The sequence below is a fragment of the Mus caroli genome, unplaced genomic scaffold, assembly GCF_978045245.1.
Source record: "Mus caroli unplaced genomic scaffold, Mus_caroli_1 scaffold_14, whole genome shotgun sequence".
Lineage (NCBI taxonomy): Eukaryota > Metazoa > Chordata > Mammalia > Rodentia > Muridae > Mus > Mus caroli.
Window position 1 is genome coordinate 83799646 of NW_028227269.1, and position 18516 is coordinate 83818161.

An 18516-nucleotide genomic window follows, 5' to 3' on the forward strand; every position below is an offset into this window, starting at 1 on the left:
AAGCAGATAAAGCAAGCCGAGCAGACGGTTTGCCTGCACTCATTTCTCTTCTCTAGACTGTGGGTGGGATGTGACTAGCTTCTTCAAATTCCTGCCTGACTTCTTTCCAGTGATGGAATGTAATCTGGGGGTGTGAGCTACAATAAACTCTACCCTAGGAGGCTTTGTGAATGTGTGTTCTCAGCCACAGAAACGATGCTAGGGGAGATACCATCAAGCTCACAGCAGAAAGCCCAAGATTTAAAGAAAACAGAAACATAGGAGATGCATGGTATTTCATATTTCAGGCTGGCTGCAGACTTACACAGGTGACAATGACCTTATCTTCAACTACACAGCAAATTGTAGTTACTGATAGGTAAGCTTTCTACCAATTGAGCAATACCTCTCACCTCACAAACTTTCTGGTGTGTGTGTGTGTTTACAAGGCAGACGTCAATCTCAGGAGTTGCTCTTTAGGACACCCCATCTTTCTTGAAGATGGCCTTTCTTTCTCACCGGCCGGTCAGCCCTGGGGACTCACCTGTCTCTCTGCCTCTCCACCTCTGGGATTATAAGTGCATGTTAGCACACTCATCTGTTTTTTAAATTTTTCTCTTATTAATAAACTAATCATTTTGAGGTTAGCAAACAGAGGAATTAATTTCATGATAGCATCTACATAAATATGTGTCATATTTTGTTTTGTTTTTTTTTGACATAGGATTTCTCTGTGTAGTTCTGGCTGTCTTGGAACTCACTTTGTAGACCAGGCTGCCCTTGAACTCACATAGATCTGCCTGCCTCTGCCTCCTGAGTACTGGGATTAAAGGCCTGTGCCACCACAGCCCAGCATATACTTGGTTTTCATTGTTCTCTTTAGACATGTGCTTTTTGGTTTTTGATTTTGTATTTTTGAGACAGGGTTCCTCTGTGTGGCCTTGTCCTAGAACTTGCTCTGTAGACCATGTTGGTCTCAAACTCACAGAGATCTGGCTGCCTTTGCCTCCCTCTGAGGGCTGGGATTAACGGCATGTGCCACCACCACCCAACTTTAAATATGTTTTAATTTTTATGACATATGTTAGGATGCATTTAAAATTGAAGAATAGAAAGGAGATGTGGATTTGGGATTTTTGTTTCCTTATCCATACTCTAACATAGGATCTTAAAATTGTTTGATGTGGGTTCTGAGCCTTGAACTTAAGTTCTCCTGCTTGTGAGGCAAACCCTCTACTAACTAAGGCTCCCCGGGCCCCATAGCTGACTTCTGACAACAGCTATAACATAGGAATGCCCCCATGCTAACTACTGATATTCTTTGAGGCTAGGAAGAACAGCTGCTATTTCTTTTCTTTTCTTTTCTTTTTTTTTTTTGGTTTTTTGACAGGGTTTCTCTGTATAGCCCTGACTGTCCTGGAACTCACTTTCTACAGGCTGGCCTCGAACTCAGAAATCTGCCTGCCTCTGCCTCCCGAGTGCTGGGATCAAAGGCGTGCGCCACCCTTCAAAGGAGTGGCTTGAACATCAACACAAACTCCCAATCTCAGAAACACCATGAAATCAGGCCTATACCTAACAGAAAAACAGCTTATCTTTCCACTGTCTATACAATGTTATGAGCTTTTCATTTCTTGAATGAAGCAGAGTACAGAAAAGACAATTTATTCACAGATGCCATAATTTTGACATCACAACAGGACAGAAGTTCTATGAGATGTTTTCATGTTACATTCTTAGCACATAAAATAGAATTTTAAATAATGGGTACTTGATAACTATTTATATAATAAATTTATTCTTTAAATGGATAGCTGAATTAACATAGCTCAAGGTAGGAAGAACTATGCCTTGGTTATTGGTTTCACTGAAATTTAGAGCAATACCATGTATCCAATTAAAATACGTCAATATTAATTAGGAGTGATGACGACACATGTCTGTAACCCTGGCGCTCAGGAAGAACATGATCTTGTGAATTCAAAGCCAACCTGGTCTACATAGAGAGTTCCAGGTCAGCTAGGGTTACACAGTAAAAAAAAAAAACCTGTCTCAAAAACAAAAACAAAACAAACAGGCAAATATAAAAATTAAAATATGTCCGCTTAGGAATAGGTTGCATATGTATGACTAGAAATAAAAACACTCACATTTGGTTCGGAGGAATATATTTAACTTTGTTTCTGACGGTCTCATGAAAAACAGCTCAGGCTGGCCTTGAACTTGCTATTTAGCTGAGGAAGGTGCTACCACTGCCTTCCTCTTCCTGGACTTACAGAACATGTTCAGTCTCATACAGTACTGGGGTTGAACCCGGGGTTTCATCCACACCAGGAAGCATGCTAGCAACAGAGCTACATCCTCAGCCTCAAGAGAATTCTCTTGGAGCTGGTGAGATGGCTCAGCAGTTAAGAACACTGACTGCTCTTCCGGAGGTCATGAGTTCAAATCCCAGCAACCACATGGTGGCTCACAACCATCCCAAATGAGAAACAAATAAAGAACCTATGGGCCAAAGCAAATGAGGCAGGAGGGAGTGGGGGGGGGGGCTGGAGCAAGAGGGAGAAAGGCAAGGGGGGGAGGGAGGGAGGGAGGGAGAGAGAGAGAGAGAGAGAGAGAGAGAAGGAAGGAGAAGGAGGAGAAGGAGGAGAAGGAGGAGAAGGAGGAGGAGGAGGAGGAGGAGGAGGAGGAGGAGGAGGAGGAGGAGGAGAAGGAGAAGGAGAAGAAGAAGAAGAAGAAGAAGAAGAAGAAGAAGAAGAAGAAGAAGAAGAAGAAGAAGAAGAAGAAGAAGAAGAGGAGAATTCTCTCATCCTGGTTTTGCTCCTGAAAAGAATCTGGTTAGGGGGTGATGGCACACATCTTTAATCCCATCACTTGGGAGCCAGAGGCAATAAAATCTCTGTGAGTTGGAAGCCAGACTGGTTTACAGAGTAAGTTCCAAGATAGCCAGCGCTATACAGAGAAACCCTGTCTCAAAACCCACCCCTCCAAAAGAATGTGAAGAACACTCTTTGGTAGCAAATCCAACAATAAATATAAACTCTCAAGAGAGGTTTAACTAGTGGTCTTTTTTCATTTCTTTGAAGACACAGTTTCTGTGCTTACCCTCATCCTGGGTGCCACTGGCTGACATCTTGGTATTTCAAAACTCACAGAATTTCAAGTAATCAAAACTTCAGGGCCGGAGAGAAGGCTTAGCAGGTCAGACACTTGTTGCCCAGCCTGAAGACCTGAGTTCAATCCCAGGACCCAAAAGGTGGCGGGAGAGAACCAACTCCTATACGAAACCCTGAACAGACTATTTTTGTCTACATCTATAAATCTATGCTAAAGTTCAGCTTATAAGTTAGGTACAGAGGCTGCAGTGGTCCACACGACTCTCTGAGCTTCACCAGGCTGCCCAAAGACGACAGGAAGAACAAAGATGCCGGAAAGTTGGTCAAAAAGGACAAAGACCCAGTAAATAAATCTGGTGGCAAGGCCAAAAAGAAGAAGTGGTCCAAAGGCAAAGTTCAGGACAGGTTGAACAATCTTGTCCTGTTTGACAAAGCCACATAGGACAAGCTCTGTAAGGAAGTTCCCAACTATAAGCTTATTACTCCAGCCGTGGTCTCCGAGAGACTGAAGATTCGCGGTTCCTTGGCCAGGGCAGCCCTCCAGGAACTCCTTAGTAAAAGACTTATTAAGCTGGTTTCAAAGCACAGAGCCCAAGTCATTTACCCCAGAAACACAAAGGGTGGAGACGCCCCAGCTGCTGGTGAAGATGCATGAACGGGATCAATCAGCTGTGCATTTGGGAAAATAAAACTTTATTGAATCAAAAAAAAAAGTTAGGTACAGCAATAAATTAACAATAATTAATAAAAAAAACCGGCCAAGGGTGTGGCTCAGTGCTACGAGTACTTGTATAGCATACCCAGCACTATAAACATAAATAAGAAATAAAGGCTAACAACAAGATGCTACCATGATTTCTATCATACTCTATGCATCATTACGTACAATAATGTTTCCTGGGACACCTGACTGGGTATTGTACAGTTCCCCTGGTGATGTATGCAGGTGCTGAGTGCCAGCTGAGTGCCAGGCAGCCAGGATACACAGCAGGGACACACTGCACAGAGGAGTGACCTGCAACTTGGGTGGACCACAGTGAGATGACAGGACATTTCATCATACTACTCAGAGGAGGGTGAAACCTAAAACTTGTAAGTTGCCTATTTCTGGAATTTTCCACTTAATATTCTGACCTTGGTTGACTGTGGGTAACTGAAACCGAGGGGAGCAAGACCACAGAACAGGCAGACAACTGTAATTGTACTCAGAATTCTCATGGAAAGGAAACCTCCCCTCTCTCTGCTGGACCCTCCCTTCCAGGGCTCAGATTTCCTCAGAGCAGCCATGGTTTCTGCCCCATCTCTTCCATCAGACAGCTCTCAGTCTCAGTGCCAAGGCACAGTCACAAAACTCAACAGTGCCCAGTACAGCAGCAGCTGTGTGAGGTCCTAGAGGCAGCACGACAGCCTTCCTTCTCTGCATTTCTCTAGCCATTCCTTCTCTTCTGCCAGGGCCTTTCTAGTCAGCTGTGGTTACATGTTAGAATTATTCTAGACTCAGGGCCGTTTCTCACTCTCTATATTTCTAGGTGATAAAACTTATGTCACCAATAACTAACTTTATGCTGACACTCAAATTTACATCACCTTATCAGAACACTTGAGTCTATACCTGCACCAGCCAAACACATTCTTGCCAGCTCCTCTTTAATACTTATTTCAAAGAGAATTTAGATGACTTGTGATTTTTGTCCTTCTAGCCTGTTCCAACTCTAACCTGGTCTTGGAACACTGTCGTCCACGTGGCCACAGTGGCCAGAGAACTAAGCATTATCTTTGATATTCCTCTCCCATAACAATCTATCAACGACTCTGTTCACCTCACCTCCTGTTTTCTCACTGCATCCACATTTTTCGTTTCTTTGTTTTATTTTAGACGAGGTCACACGTGGTAGCCCAGGCTCTAGTATGTAGTCTTGCATCTCCTGCCTTGGTCTTCCGAGTGCTGGATTGTCCGTCCACACACAATGAACACTCAGTTCTAATGCTTTCACTTCTCCTTCTCTACCCCGATCCTAGGCAACCACTATTTCTTAGATGCTGCAATATCTCCTTAACTGTCTCTGTGGAATCCAGAACTGCACACAAACTCACTCCATTCTCCATATTGCAACTAGAACAGTCCTAAAACGCAACATGACATAACACTGTTTCCAGCTAGTGTTGGGACACAGCAAAGCTTGAAGCTGACATTTAATATCTGGCTGCTACTTCCTTCCCAGCTTTATCTCCAGCCTTACTGCCTGCTCCACCTGACAAAGAGGAAATTACTACTTCCTTCCTTGACATGCTCATACTTCGGGCTCACTCTACCAAGGTCTGCTGACCTCTCTGCCAAGATCGAATTCCCAACATCAGTTCTTACCACCTTTCACTTCCCCATTAAGAGATACTGTTAAATTTTTATGTGTTTGTGTGTTTATCTGTTATTTATTCTTTCTTATCGTTGTACTCCTAGAGCCTGGTAAACTCCCTAGCAAACAACAGGCATTAAATAATATTTGTTGAATGATTTATATAGGAACTATTGCCTCATTAATTCAAGTTACGAACCGATTCTGTTTAATTTTTTTAACTTTATGTGCATACATGATTAGCCTGACTATGTACTTGTGCACCACACGCATGCCTGGTGTTCAAGAAGGCTGACAGTGCCAGATCCCCTAGGACTGGAGTTACAAACAGCTGTAAGCCACTCTACAGATGCTGGGAATCTAACCCAGGTCCTCTGTTAGAGAGGCCAGTGTTCTTCACAGCCACGCCATCTCTCCAGACTCCTGATTCTATGTAAACACTTGATAAACCTAGTAAAACACATTACATAAATTTATATAAACTTATTACTATAGATGAAAACACTGTACAAGGTGCTGGGGGATGGGTCAATGGGTAAAGCACTTGCCTTGCAATCACAAGGACTTGAGTTGGAGCCTGAGAATCCATGTAAAATTGCCTGGTATGGTAGTACATCCTTGTAACCTCAAAGCTGCAGAGGTGGAGACAAGAAGATGCCTGGGGCTCCCTGGCCAGCCAGGGCTGCCTACCTGGTGAGCTCCAGACAGCTTAGAAATTAGAAACCCTGTCTGACTGGAGATGGATGCCATCCCTGAACTGCCACCTGTGATTATTCTTTACTGTCCACATGTGTAGATGAGCACCCGTGTATACAGACTAAGAGTCACTTCAGGTGTGGGGTCTGGGAACTCAGGGGGAGAATACTTGCTGTGCAAGCATGAAGATGTGAGCTTGGACCCCTAGCATCCACAAAAAAGCTTGGATGTGGTGGCCATGCCTGCAGCCGCAGCACTGGGAAGGCTGGGACAGGCAGATGAGGCCGATGAACCACTGCTGGCCAGCCAGCCTAGCACAAACCGTAGGCCTCAGGTTTACAAGAAACTTGTCCCAAAAAATTGGATACAAAGTACTGTAGGAAGGCACCTTAAGTTACCCCTGGCCTCCACATGTCACACACACACACACACACACACACGCACACAAGTCTATAACATAAGATATTTTAAAAGAGTAGAACATGAAATTCTCCCTTTGCCCACCTTCATTTCACTCCCGAGGCAATTACTACTAGTAGTTCTTACTACCCCTAGGAGTGAACCACTGTTACTAACTACTCCTAGGAGTGAACCACTATTACTAACTACTCCTAGGAGTGAACCACTATTACTAACTACTCCTAGGAGTGAACCACTATTACTAACTACTCCTAGGAGTGAACCACTATTACTAATTACTCCTAGGAGTGAACCACTATTACTAACTACCCCTAGGAGTGAACCACTGCTACTAACTACTCCTAGGAGTGAACCACTGTTACTAACTACTCCTAGGAGTGAACCACTGCTACTAACTACTCCTAGGAGTGAACCACTATTACTAACTACTCCTAGGAGTGAACCACGATTACTAACTACTCCTAGGAGTGAACCACTGTTACTAACTACTCCTAGGAGTGAACCACTATTACTAATTACTCCTAGGAGTGAACCACGATTACTAACTACTCCTAGGAGTGAACCACTATTACTAATTACTCCTAGGAGTGAACCACTATTACTAATTACTCCTAGGAGTGAACCACTATTACTAACTACTCCTAGGAGTGAACCACGATTACTAACTACTCCTAGGAGTGAACCACTGTTACTAACTACTCCTAGGAGTGAACCACTGTTACTAATTACTCCTAGGAGTGAACCACGATTACTAACTACTCCTAGGAGTGAACCACTATTACTAGTTTAATGAGCCAGGTGTTGTGTGGTACAGGCCTGTGCCATCCGAGTCAGGCTGAGGCATTAGGATCGCTATGAGTATGAGACAATCCTGGGCTACATCTCAAAAGACTAAAAAGGTACTGTGCAACTTATTTACGTGTGTGTTGATGCGCTGACAGGTCACGTACTTTACAATGTGCTTCAGGTTCTCACTTTAGGTCGGTTTTCCTTTATCTGTTTTTTTTTTTAACCCCACACAAATTGTTGTACCCCACAAATACTCTAAAAGGCAATTATCACCCAGACGGCTCATTAGTGAAGCAGAACTCCATGCTTACCTGCTCGGCCATCCTCATCCATCCTCGTGCTCATTAAGCAGGCAATAAACTTGTTATCCACTTGCTGGAGAACCTGCGATTCACGGAGATAAGTCATGTGACACTAACCAAAAATTAGCAAACGCTTACCTGCATAAAGAGGTAAGACAATACTCAACTTGCTAGAGCCACAGCCAAGACCCAGTGGAGGAGCCAGTGAGAAGGCTCCATAGGAGACGGTGCTTGTCACAAACCTCATTACCTGACTTTCACCTTTGGGATTCACATTCTAGTTTATTCCAACTCTGAAAGCAAGGAGACTGAGACAGAGCAGTGTACAGACAACACAGCAGAAAAGGACAAGAGTCATGGGTCCTCTTGTTAATGAACCTCCCAGTCTATGGCTTCCTTAGCCTTTGCAGCCTCACAGAGAGAGGATCGCTTAAAAGTGAGTATTTTTGCAGTTAACAACAGTGTTGATTTATAAATAATTTTTTGGTATTTTTTCATATTGTTATAAAATATAAAACTGAAATCTAATTCTCTGCAGAAATGTTAAGAGTCCTTGATACTATCAGCCTAAACTATAATCCAGCCCCTAAAAACCTGCTCACACAATTAGAAGTATTCATCTTGGCTATTAAAATTAATCTGGATTGTTTTTCCCCTGAAGATAAAACTCAAGGTTCCAGCTGGGAAATGGTGGCATTAGAGGACAGCCTAGTTTATAGAGCAAGTTTCAGGACAGCCAGAGCTACACAGAGAAACCCTGGCTTGAAACATAAACAAAAATATATTAAAAAATAAAATTAATAATAATAATTATGATGATGATGATTTAAGATTCCAGTCAGATTATAAGCAAAGAAACCCATGTCTGACGCCTAGTCTTGGTTAAATTGTGGTCAAACTGACCACATCTGGAATTAACCAAAACCCAAAAGCTGGTATACTTGTGTGGGATTTTTTTTTTCCTTGATTAAATCATTTTCAACCCACTTCTAATCCAGACCTTTTGAAAGAGAAGATTCACCTTTAATCTGGCTACACCTCTTGCTGGCACAGGACACAGAGAGAAGACGTTTGCTTGCCTTCACTCCTGCCGGCAAGTCCGTCCCTTCACTGGCACTAGGCCGACTTCTTCAGGCTTATGATGTAAACTGAAGACCAGCTGAGACATCCAGCCTTGTGAACCCAACAACTACTGTATTCTTAACATTCCATTGGTAGACAGCCATTGTTGGACTAGCTGGACCATAGCTTGAAAGCCATTCTATGTATATACACAATATGTACATATGTGCACATATGTTCTCTCTCTCTCTTTCTCTCTCTCTACACACACACACACATGTATGTATATATGTATGTATTCATTCTATCATTTCTGTTCCTCTAGAGAGGCCTAACTAATACAACATGCCTTGACTAATACAGTTTGTCTCATTTAAAAAAAAAAAAACAAAACACTTAGTTGGATGTGGTAGCACACACCTTTAGTCCCAGTACTCAGGAGGTGAACTATGAGTTCAAGGCCAGCCTGGTCTAAAGAGTCAGTTCCAGGACATCCAAAGCTATACAGAGAAGAACAACAAAACCAAAAACTTAAATTTCACGAAGTTAGTGTACGTGAAGCATTCGGCTTTACCTTCACTGAGTGAATCATCTCTTTGGTGAAGCGATAGGGATACAGGACATTGTGAATTTTAACGGCTAAGCTCTCAGCCTGGCCACTGCTGACATTAACAGCAACCTAGAGAGACCCAGGAAAGACAAAACTTCAACTGTTTTACCCATGATTTCAAAGCCCATTAGAACCCTCACTTTGGGGGGCTTGGAACATAATCGGTTGGTGGCACAGCACTGCTTAGCACACGTAGGCCCTAGGATCAATTCCTAGCACTGCAAAAAATAAAACCAAACAAACATTTTCATATATCTTACAAGGGACAGGAAGAATGTAGGAAAGCTTTAGATCCAAAGGGCTCTAAAAATAAGTTGTCTAACTTTTTTTTTTTAATGAACACTGACAAAACCCAGCATTATTTCAGAACAATCTGTCTATGGTCCATGATTAAGTCCTGCAAGGCATCTTAAGTGAAGAATCAGTAGTCAACTGCTTGTCTGTTACCCACACTCATTACCACACTGGGAACATGCCGTGACAGCACACCAAAGAAAGAACACTGTCAGGACACGCAGCCCTGTTGCTGCAGACGAAATGACATTTTGTTGAATGGTAACAACTTACCACCGCCCTGTAAGACAGGACAAAGGCATTCACTCTCACATGGAATATACTTGCTTAAGCCAAAATTCCTGCCCTTTCCAAAGTGCTGACTTCCCCTCTCTACACTAAACACTAATATCCAGGTAACTCAGCTGGAAACCTGCCTGCTTCCACTCATAATCATAAATTCATACACGCAGGCACGCCCATACCCAGCTTAAGTGAAATTCAAACTTAACAACAGGCATGAAAAAGTGCTGCAGACCTACCTCTGGGTATCGAGCAAACACTGGATTGCTCCATTCTGAAAACAGAGACTGAAGGGGTTCACTGACAGCAGCAGCAGCAGCAGCAGCAGCATCCACAGCATCTACAACAAAGGGGGACAGCTGACATCAAGGCCCAGAGAGGGGATGTCCTCGTGTACTGAGCCATAGTCTCAAGACCAAAGATTACCCCACACTCCCCGTATTTGTTCAGATGCTGCTTCTTTCGTTTTGGAGATAGGGTTTTACTATGTAGCTCTGGCTGACCTAGAACTCACTATGTAGACCAGGCTGACCTCAAACCTACAATGACGCAACTGCCTCTGCCCCTTGAGTCCTGGGATTAAAGGTGTTTGTGCTACCACACCCAACCTTGACGCTACTTTAAAACTAGGATTTTGACAGGATCTTTGGGCATAGTTTTCTCCAAATTGTCTATAACAATGTTTCAGGTGCCTGGGGAGATGGCTCGGAGTTTAAGAGGACCTGCTGTTCTTGCAGAGGACCTGGGTTTGGTTCCTAGCACCCACATGGTGGCTCACAACCATCTGTGACTCCAATTCCAGAGAATCTGCCTTCCTCTGGACAAGGGCATTGCATGCACGTGGTACACAGACATGCATGCAGGCAAAAACACCCATACACACAAAATAAAACCAAGTCTTTTTTTAAAAAGGAAGAATATTTCCAAGTATGTGTCCAGAAAAAACTGCAGTTCAAATTTTCTTGTTGCCTTTGGTAAAAAATATACTTAATCTATTTAAGAAACAACAACAAAATAATAGATTTCTTTAGCTCTTTTTTCAAAGAATTTTACAAAGATCAAACTACTGAAATATGGAGAAATTTAATCTTTAAAAATAAAAACCATTTCCCCAGTCACAGACACCATACGCACGTACGCACGAACCCTGCACGAACCTCCAGTCTGGAAAAGCAATTTCTGATCTAAACGCATGTGCTGAATGAGTTAGCTCTGCTGTTACAGAGCCGTGGGGAAGCCTGGCTCCTAAGGCACAGCTGGTGCGGATCAAGCTTAGACTGCACATCTTCTGCCCTGAGTGCTCCGTGTGTACCAAGTGTCTCCACAGCCGCTGCAATTACTCACTGCTGCTGTGCCTCAGCGTGGTCCTCTCTTCCTGAGCTCTTGGCAGGAAAGGAAGAACAAGATCGCTTCTAAACGGATGACACCTGTACTGAACCCCTAAGCAAAAAAGGAAACCTACAAGTTTGAACTCAACATACAAGTAAACTATTAAAGAATATGTAAAATCCTTTTCTCTACAAACTAACCAAAACCATAAGGCAGACTTCTAAGCACTACACAGAAAATCAGAAGTGTCAATGAAACCATCTGCTAACTTACATTAATAATGTCTTATTTCTTTATTCATGAATGTGATTCTCAACAGCCAAAGGGAGGCAGTTGTGGGGGTGGGAGGCACATTAGGCAATGCCTTGAGTCATTTTTCATGGTCATATTTTGGGTAAATGGTGCAGCTCCTGGGATCCAGCAGATAAAGGGGGAGGGGGGCTAAATACCCTAAAAGGTATAGTTACTCAGGAATGCCTTGTCAGACACACAGTTGTACTTAACGATCCCCACAACTGCTGCAGCCTTATAAGTCCCTTATCCACAACCCACGTCTCTACTCTAAGCATGATTGCATCGTGTAACACAGCTATCCCTAATAGACTGAAAGGCTGCTAAGTAAGACGCCACCTCCCTCAGTTTAACAAGCAACAAATACTGAATGAATCGGCAAGATGGATGAGTGGGTGAGAGGTGCAGACATGGCAGTCTAGGGAGATACTGTCTAGTTCTAACCACCTTTCTGAAGGAAGAGCAGATTTGAGTCTTAGAAACAGAGAGAGAGTTTTGAAAAGTGGGGGACATGGGGCCGGGAGAGGTGGCTCAGTGTTGAGAGCACCAGCTGCACTCCCAGCGGATCTGGGTTCAATTCCTAGCTCCCATATAGTGGCTCACAGCTGTCTGTAACTCTAGTTCCATGGGATTTGATGCCCTCTTCTGTCTTCCACCGGCATGAGACATGAACATATTGGACAAACATGCAACCAAAAATTCTCAAACACATAAAATAAATTAAAAAAATAAAAAGTTGGATATATACCAGGACTATTACTTGAAAAGACAAGCCTATAGGGCAAATGTAGAGCAAGGCTCTAGCTAAGATAGCACTGTTTAAGTCATAATAAAGGACACTGATCGGGGCTGCGGTTCAGTGGTAAAGTGTACAACATGTAGAAGGCCCTGCACTGGGAAAAGAAGACATTTTAAAAGAGAAAATCCCACGGGTTAAGGATATGATGTTACGGGGTTGGAGAGATGGTTCATGCAGAGATAGTTCAGTGGTTAAGAGCACTGACTGCTCTTCCAGAGGTTCTGAGTTTAATTCCCAGCAACCATATGGTGGCTCACAACCATCTGTAATGGGATCTGATGCCCTCTTCTGGTGTGTCTGAAGACTGTAACAGTGTTCTCATATACATAAAATAAATAAATCTTTAAAAAAAAGAAAAAAGGATCTGACGTTAGTCTAAGTTTAGCTTTCTGTAGTAAACTTTGGGTTTCACGCCCAGTTGGCCTGAGAGGTACCTGACCTTCAGCTCCCGATCCTCCTCCCCCCACTTCCCAAGTGTTAAAGATGAATAAGCTTTAGCGAGTCCCTCAGTAATTTACTGCATGTTTACCTTTTCAAGTGTGGGTCCACCATGTCCTGATGTCCCACATTTCCATGTCAATGGAAGATGTGAGGCACCACCTTTTCAATGAACTTGTTTTGATACCAAAATTATTTCTCATTTGGAACTTGATTTAACAGGATTCGCAAAAGTTCACAAGATATGGGAATCCAGATGGTTAAGTGGACTGAAGAAGCTTCAACATCTAAATCTACTTAACAGGAGCAGATGTTTATGTTGAATGTGGCAGCTAAGATGCCCCCCCTTGTTTTGGCAACAACCACCCCACAGTTGAACGCAATCCAGTTATTTGTTGGCACTGTGTCAGAGGCAGCTACATTTCAGGGAGATGAGGGGCTCTGCCTTAGATGCTCCTCTCTGAGCAGCTCAGCACATGCAAGCCAGTGCATACGACCTAGACTGCACAGCCCATAAAGATGCCTTAAGAGCAACTGGACAGTCTCAAGAACAATACCGAAAGTAAAGAGGCTTTCTCCTCCTATTAAATTCTCTAGAAGTTACAATAGTGATTTTTTTTCCATAAGGAAAAAACATTGAACACTACAGGATTTATTTAACCTCAAGTAAATCAGAGCCTGCAACTAGAAATATTTATCCTAAGAAGGCATTATAATTTGCAATTATATTCATACAATTTACATTCTTTTACAGCATTTGAGACTTTTAACAGGGATGCATATTTAATGTTTATCCTACTGGTGAAAGCCGAGATTGTAGCCAGATGGGAATCAGCTTTACCGGCTCCCAACATCTGGCTCTAACACACTGCCAAAACAATGTCACTTTTAACGTTGCGGGAAACCTGAGAACCCAAAGTCCTACACCAGGCTCTGGTGTTGCCTTGTGGTGTGACCTGAGAGCCACATTATTATCAACTTCTTACATCAGAAACATAGCAAGTGGACTGATAAACGCATTATAGTAAAATACATTTGAAAAATATAGTTATGAAGGCCTAGGTACATTTTGCAAAATGTGGCCAGATCCTATATTCTAGGGGAAGCTCATAAAAGCACACTGTGCTGACCTACAGATCTTATTGGAAACTTATAAGTAAAGGTTTTTCCAACTTTAGGCTGGTAGCCACAAATGGAAGCAGTCATGTCTCTAAAGATAATTTCTACAAGTGTATTTGGGAAGAAAGGGAAAATAGGGTAGATAAAAACTGTGTGTCTTCTAGCCAGTAACAGTGTACTGTTTTATTAAAATGAAGTTCCCCACTCTCTCTTACACACACAAACATCTTAGACACATGTAAATACATTTACATCTTTTATCAGTCTTTACTAAATTCTTTTTTCCCCCCAGTGTGGAAGAGGTTTTATTGGGAGAGAAGAAAGAAGGAGGCAGCAGAAAGAGAAGAGGGAGAGCTACTAAATTCTTATATTTAAACATTGTTAAGCCCAGTGACTCTCCATGAGTGACTTATGAGAGTCACTCGTAAATCAGTGAGCCTACTGTGTTATTCCTTAACCACAGCAGAGGCCTTAAAACATTGTCTTCGGAAGCTGAGTGATGTGGCACACACCTTTAATTCTACAGGATCTAGAAGCAGGAGCTCTCATGAATTCAAGACCAACCTGGCTACAAACAGAGTTTGAGGCCAGCCCGGACTACATAGCAAGACCCTATCTCATTATTCCTTGACCCGCCCCCCCCCAAAACAAAACAAAACAAAACAATGAAACACAGTCTTCCAGTGCTATCTGCTGAGGTCACCTCTATGAACAATAATTATATTGCTCTTTGGCCACTATTCTCTTTCCCAAAAACATTTCACACCAATGAATCCTACATACTTACCATTCCCAAGCAGGACGTCCACAGGCACAGTTGTCAGATCTTTAGTACAAGCAGTATGAATGTCGTCAGTAGGAGCAACGAATGTGCTAAGTCCTGTCATTCTGTTGATGTAAACCATTCTTCCCAGGGTTACATCAAAATGCTGCTGCCAATCCATACAGTATGCGCTTGGTTCTTCACTTTTGGAACCAGATCTTGCCTTAGATTCATCACTCTGGGAACAGACTCCACCTTGGCTGCCAGTGCCATCCTCTACCCGACTCATTATCACCTTACTGACAGAGTCAGGGCTTCCTGTAGGTTGTTCTGAAGCTCTGATAAGAACATCTGAATCTCTGCTGATTTTAGAATCATTACAGGGGAACAGCAAAGGAGTTTCTGGCTTCTCTGTGCCATCCGTTCGATTGTTAGAATGTAGTCCGCTGTCTTTATTGATGGGATCATCCTCTGTGGCAGAATCTGGCATCGGAAGCATGTCACTCTCTATTTTCTCAAGTTTGTTTCTTAATAATTCACAAAAATCCAAGTCTAACCTAGTGCACTGGCTATCATCTTTCCAACTGGGATTTGAATCTGGAAGTTCACTAGTATGACTTGTCATCCCCACGGTTTGCATCTCTTTTTCAGAATCCTTTAGTTTGGATAATTTAGAAGCCAGTGATGCGGTGGACTTCTCAACAGCAGCTCTTCTGTTACAGTGAGATAATTCTTGCAGAGTGATAGGACTTTCTCTCAAATGAGGCATCTGTTCTAAGTGATCTTCTTTGGAAGATGAAATTGCCTCTGGGCACAGGATGGGACTTAATGGTGGGCAAGTCTCACTGTGCTCCACAGTGGCGATCTCACGACCACCAGACATATCTAAGTGGCTCTTGTCTTTCAGAAGAACATCAGGTTCATTTTGGGGATCAAGATGAGTCCTGACTTCAGTGTTATTATCCTTTTCTGTATCTGGGGAATTGCTGACCTTCCCATACTGCCTCTTAAACTTCTCTAAAGACCCTACTTGTGAACGCAAGCTTAGCTTCCTACGGCCTACGTGTTTGAAGGAACCCCTTTTATCGATTTTCCTACAACCATCGGAAACATATTTACACCATGGGAAGGAGGATGCATCAGGCAAAAGGTGATCTGTGTGTGGTTCTTTACAGCTTCCCTGAAAAAGAGCCAAGTTGTCATCTGTTGCTACAGGTTTGTTCTCTGTCCCGTAACCTGTATTTGTTCTGCAAAACCTTTTGTTGGGCGGTTGAGTGGATTCTTTACTTAAAGTGCTTGTTAAATCACTGCCGTCTGGAGTCTCAATTGCATGGTGTGTTCTATTTCCAAATGTTTCTTGGGCACTTACAGGACCAGGTCGAGCATAATTTTTAAATGAATGTTCTGTTTCAGTTGATTTAGCGTGCTCACTTTGTACTACATGAGTTATAAAGCCAGTGGAGCATAATTTAACTTGTCCATAACTAAAAACATTTACTCTTCCACGACTACTGGGCTCCTTTTTCCTTCTTTCCTTCTTCCTCTGAGTACCCTGTACCCTTAATAATGTTGTCTCAAAAGGCAGAGGTTGGCACCCCACTTCAGGAGCACCTTTCCATTTCTCCAGTTGACTCGGAATGTCACTACTCTGGGGAATGTTGGCAGCCATGACATTAACAGTACGACTTATTGTCTGCATCTCCAGATCGGCCTCACTCTCCTCAAGGAGATGAGGCATTTGGATGGGGCTTGAAAACATTTTTGGACTGGTTTCATGTGTCCTTTCTGAAGTCTTATTTTCCAAAAAAGATTTTTTCCATTTCTCATTTTCTCCGGAGTGTGGTGTTTTGGCTACCTCTTCTTCTGACACCCTTGGTTCTAAGTAAGCACCGTTGTTGCTGTTGTGTAACACAGACTCTACAGTTTTACTATAGCACAGGCCATCCGATGCATCTGTGTACAATGAGCCCACGGTCTTTGTTCTGAGAGCTTCTGAGTCACCAGAGTGTTGTGTGGTTTTCTTTTCTAGAGTAGCTGTTCTTTTCACAGCTTTTGACTGCAAATTAAACATTTCATAGGAATCCAGGATATTATTACACGCTTCCTGGAAACTGCTCTGGTCACACTTCCCATGAGTAGACACATGTGTCTGAAGAGTTGTGCCAAACAAACTAAAACCATTGTCTTCATTAAATTCCTTAATATCTTCACCTGATAATTCTACAAATAGTTTTTCTTGCTTTAAAAACCTTTTTACTCCTTCCTGAATACAAATCAACACGGTATCCCAGCTCTGAAACTCAATCAGAGTTTTGGCTGGCTCTATGCAGACATCATACTCACAGAACGGGCACTGCACATTGATTACATATATCCCGTGGAGCTCTGAGGCAGAACGGTGACGAGGACTTGAATTCATTTGCCTGCTGGCAGAGCCATTCTTTGGCCTGCATATAATGCTTTCTTTTCTTAATAAAAAGTCAATAAGTTTATGCAACTTTGTCCTTAAAACTAGTCTTCTGTTCACAAAGAGAAACTGCATATTCTTATTATAGTGTGCTTCAGAGCTGATGTAGCCACTGAGCTCAAAGTCCTTGTATTCAAAATGTATTTCTCTTAACTTTTGGGACTTGCCCAATCCGTAAATTTGACAGAATCGAGAACATATGTCTTTGGTTTTAGGGAGCTGAAGAACCATGGATCCAGACACATCATTCCTCAAAGAGAAAGAAATGGAGGGGTGCATAAGTGAGAGAGCTTCTACTCTCTGCCGAACTTTCTCAAACTCTAGTCTAGGATCCATGCTTTTCCTCCGCACGGGAAACTGGTAAAACAGGTTATAGACCGTTACTGTAGTCCCCACACTTGGTCTGGTCAAATCAGCCTCATGGGTGGCGAGGGCTTTTCCGTTCTGAAACATTTTCGCAAAGGTTTTCAGTGTTGTGTTTTTCTTGGATGAAATCTCCACAGCACCAGCCATGTCAGCAATACTTGCCAAGGCCTCTCCTCGGAAACCATAAAATGCTGGGTTCTCCAAGTCCCGCACTGAGTGGCATTTACTAGTAAAATACCGGTTTCCCACCTTCTCTACATCGTCCACCGCCATCCCAAGTCCGTTGTCTATCACTTGAACTTGGAAGGTTTCCATATTCACTCTGATGGCCACACATGTTGCTTCAGCATCAATACTGTTAAGGGTAAGTTCTTCAACACACTGGCCCAAGGAGCTTATGGCTAAACCGGAACGCAACTTGGTTTTTACGTCATCTGAGAGACACCTGATCATGGCAGGGACACATGTGGAGAGAGTGGCAGGCACTGGCTTCCTTCTCTGACTGGAAAATAATCACCTACGGGAAACAAAACAAAACACAACACATACTCTAGCAAACCTCAGTTATATCACATCACCCATTTCTCTCGACTATTACAAAGAACTACGGTTAGAGTACTAAACCAAAACTCGAGAGGGAAGTATACTTCTAGTTTCTAGAAAGTGCACAAAACTCATGCACCGGTATAACAGGCTTCAATTCCAAAGCATTCGTAATTTCATTAATTTTCGCTGTTCCTAAAATGAATGCCCTAAAGTAAAATTATAATTACGCTAGATGCTGACCCGTAAAGACACTATTCAAATTTCTAAGCACTTCACTAAAAACAGATGCCTAAATTAAACGCAGCTAAGAAACATTAGCTAGAAATTATTCATGAAAAAAGTCCAAGCTAGTTTCATAACATTTATACTTTACACAATAACCACGGCTTTTAGAAAACCCTTTGATGTTCTAAGATACTGTAAGTAAGAAGGTAAAAAAAAAAAAAAAAAAAAATGGGACGAAGTCAAAGTCAAATCTATCAAGGAGACACAGT

At 42.6% G+C, this 18516-nt stretch overlaps 1 protein-coding gene and 1 pseudogene across 8 annotated transcripts in view; one reads left to right on the forward strand and one right to left on the reverse strand.

The window, feature by feature from the left end:
• Window positions 1-18516, reverse strand: part of Mlh3 (mutL homolog 3) — a 36010-nt gene that overhangs the window by 16833 nt on the left and 661 nt on the right. For 5 of the 8 annotated variants that reach the window (XR_015045246.1, XR_015045247.1, XM_021179400.3 and 2 more), the window contains exons 2-6: window positions 14668-17993; window positions 11249-11344; window positions 10144-10244; window positions 9293-9397; window positions 7666-7738 (exon numbers count right to left, since the gene is read on the reverse strand). Coding sequence is in view for 6 of the 8 variants with exons in the window: in XM_021179400.3 (XP_021035059.1) it covers window positions 7666-7738; window positions 9293-9397; window positions 10144-10244; window positions 11249-11344; window positions 14668-17929 (3637 nt within the window). In the remaining 2 variants the exon portion in view is untranslated. Of the gene's footprint in view, window positions 1-7665; window positions 7739-9292; window positions 9398-10143; window positions 10245-11248; window positions 11345-14667; window positions 17994-18516 lie in introns of those variants that run through there. The other 3 variants (XM_021179401.3, XM_085830559.1, XM_085830560.1) reach the window with 2 other exon arrangements.
• Window positions 315-3750, forward strand: LOC110307271 (small ribosomal subunit protein eS25 pseudogene; annotated as a pseudogene).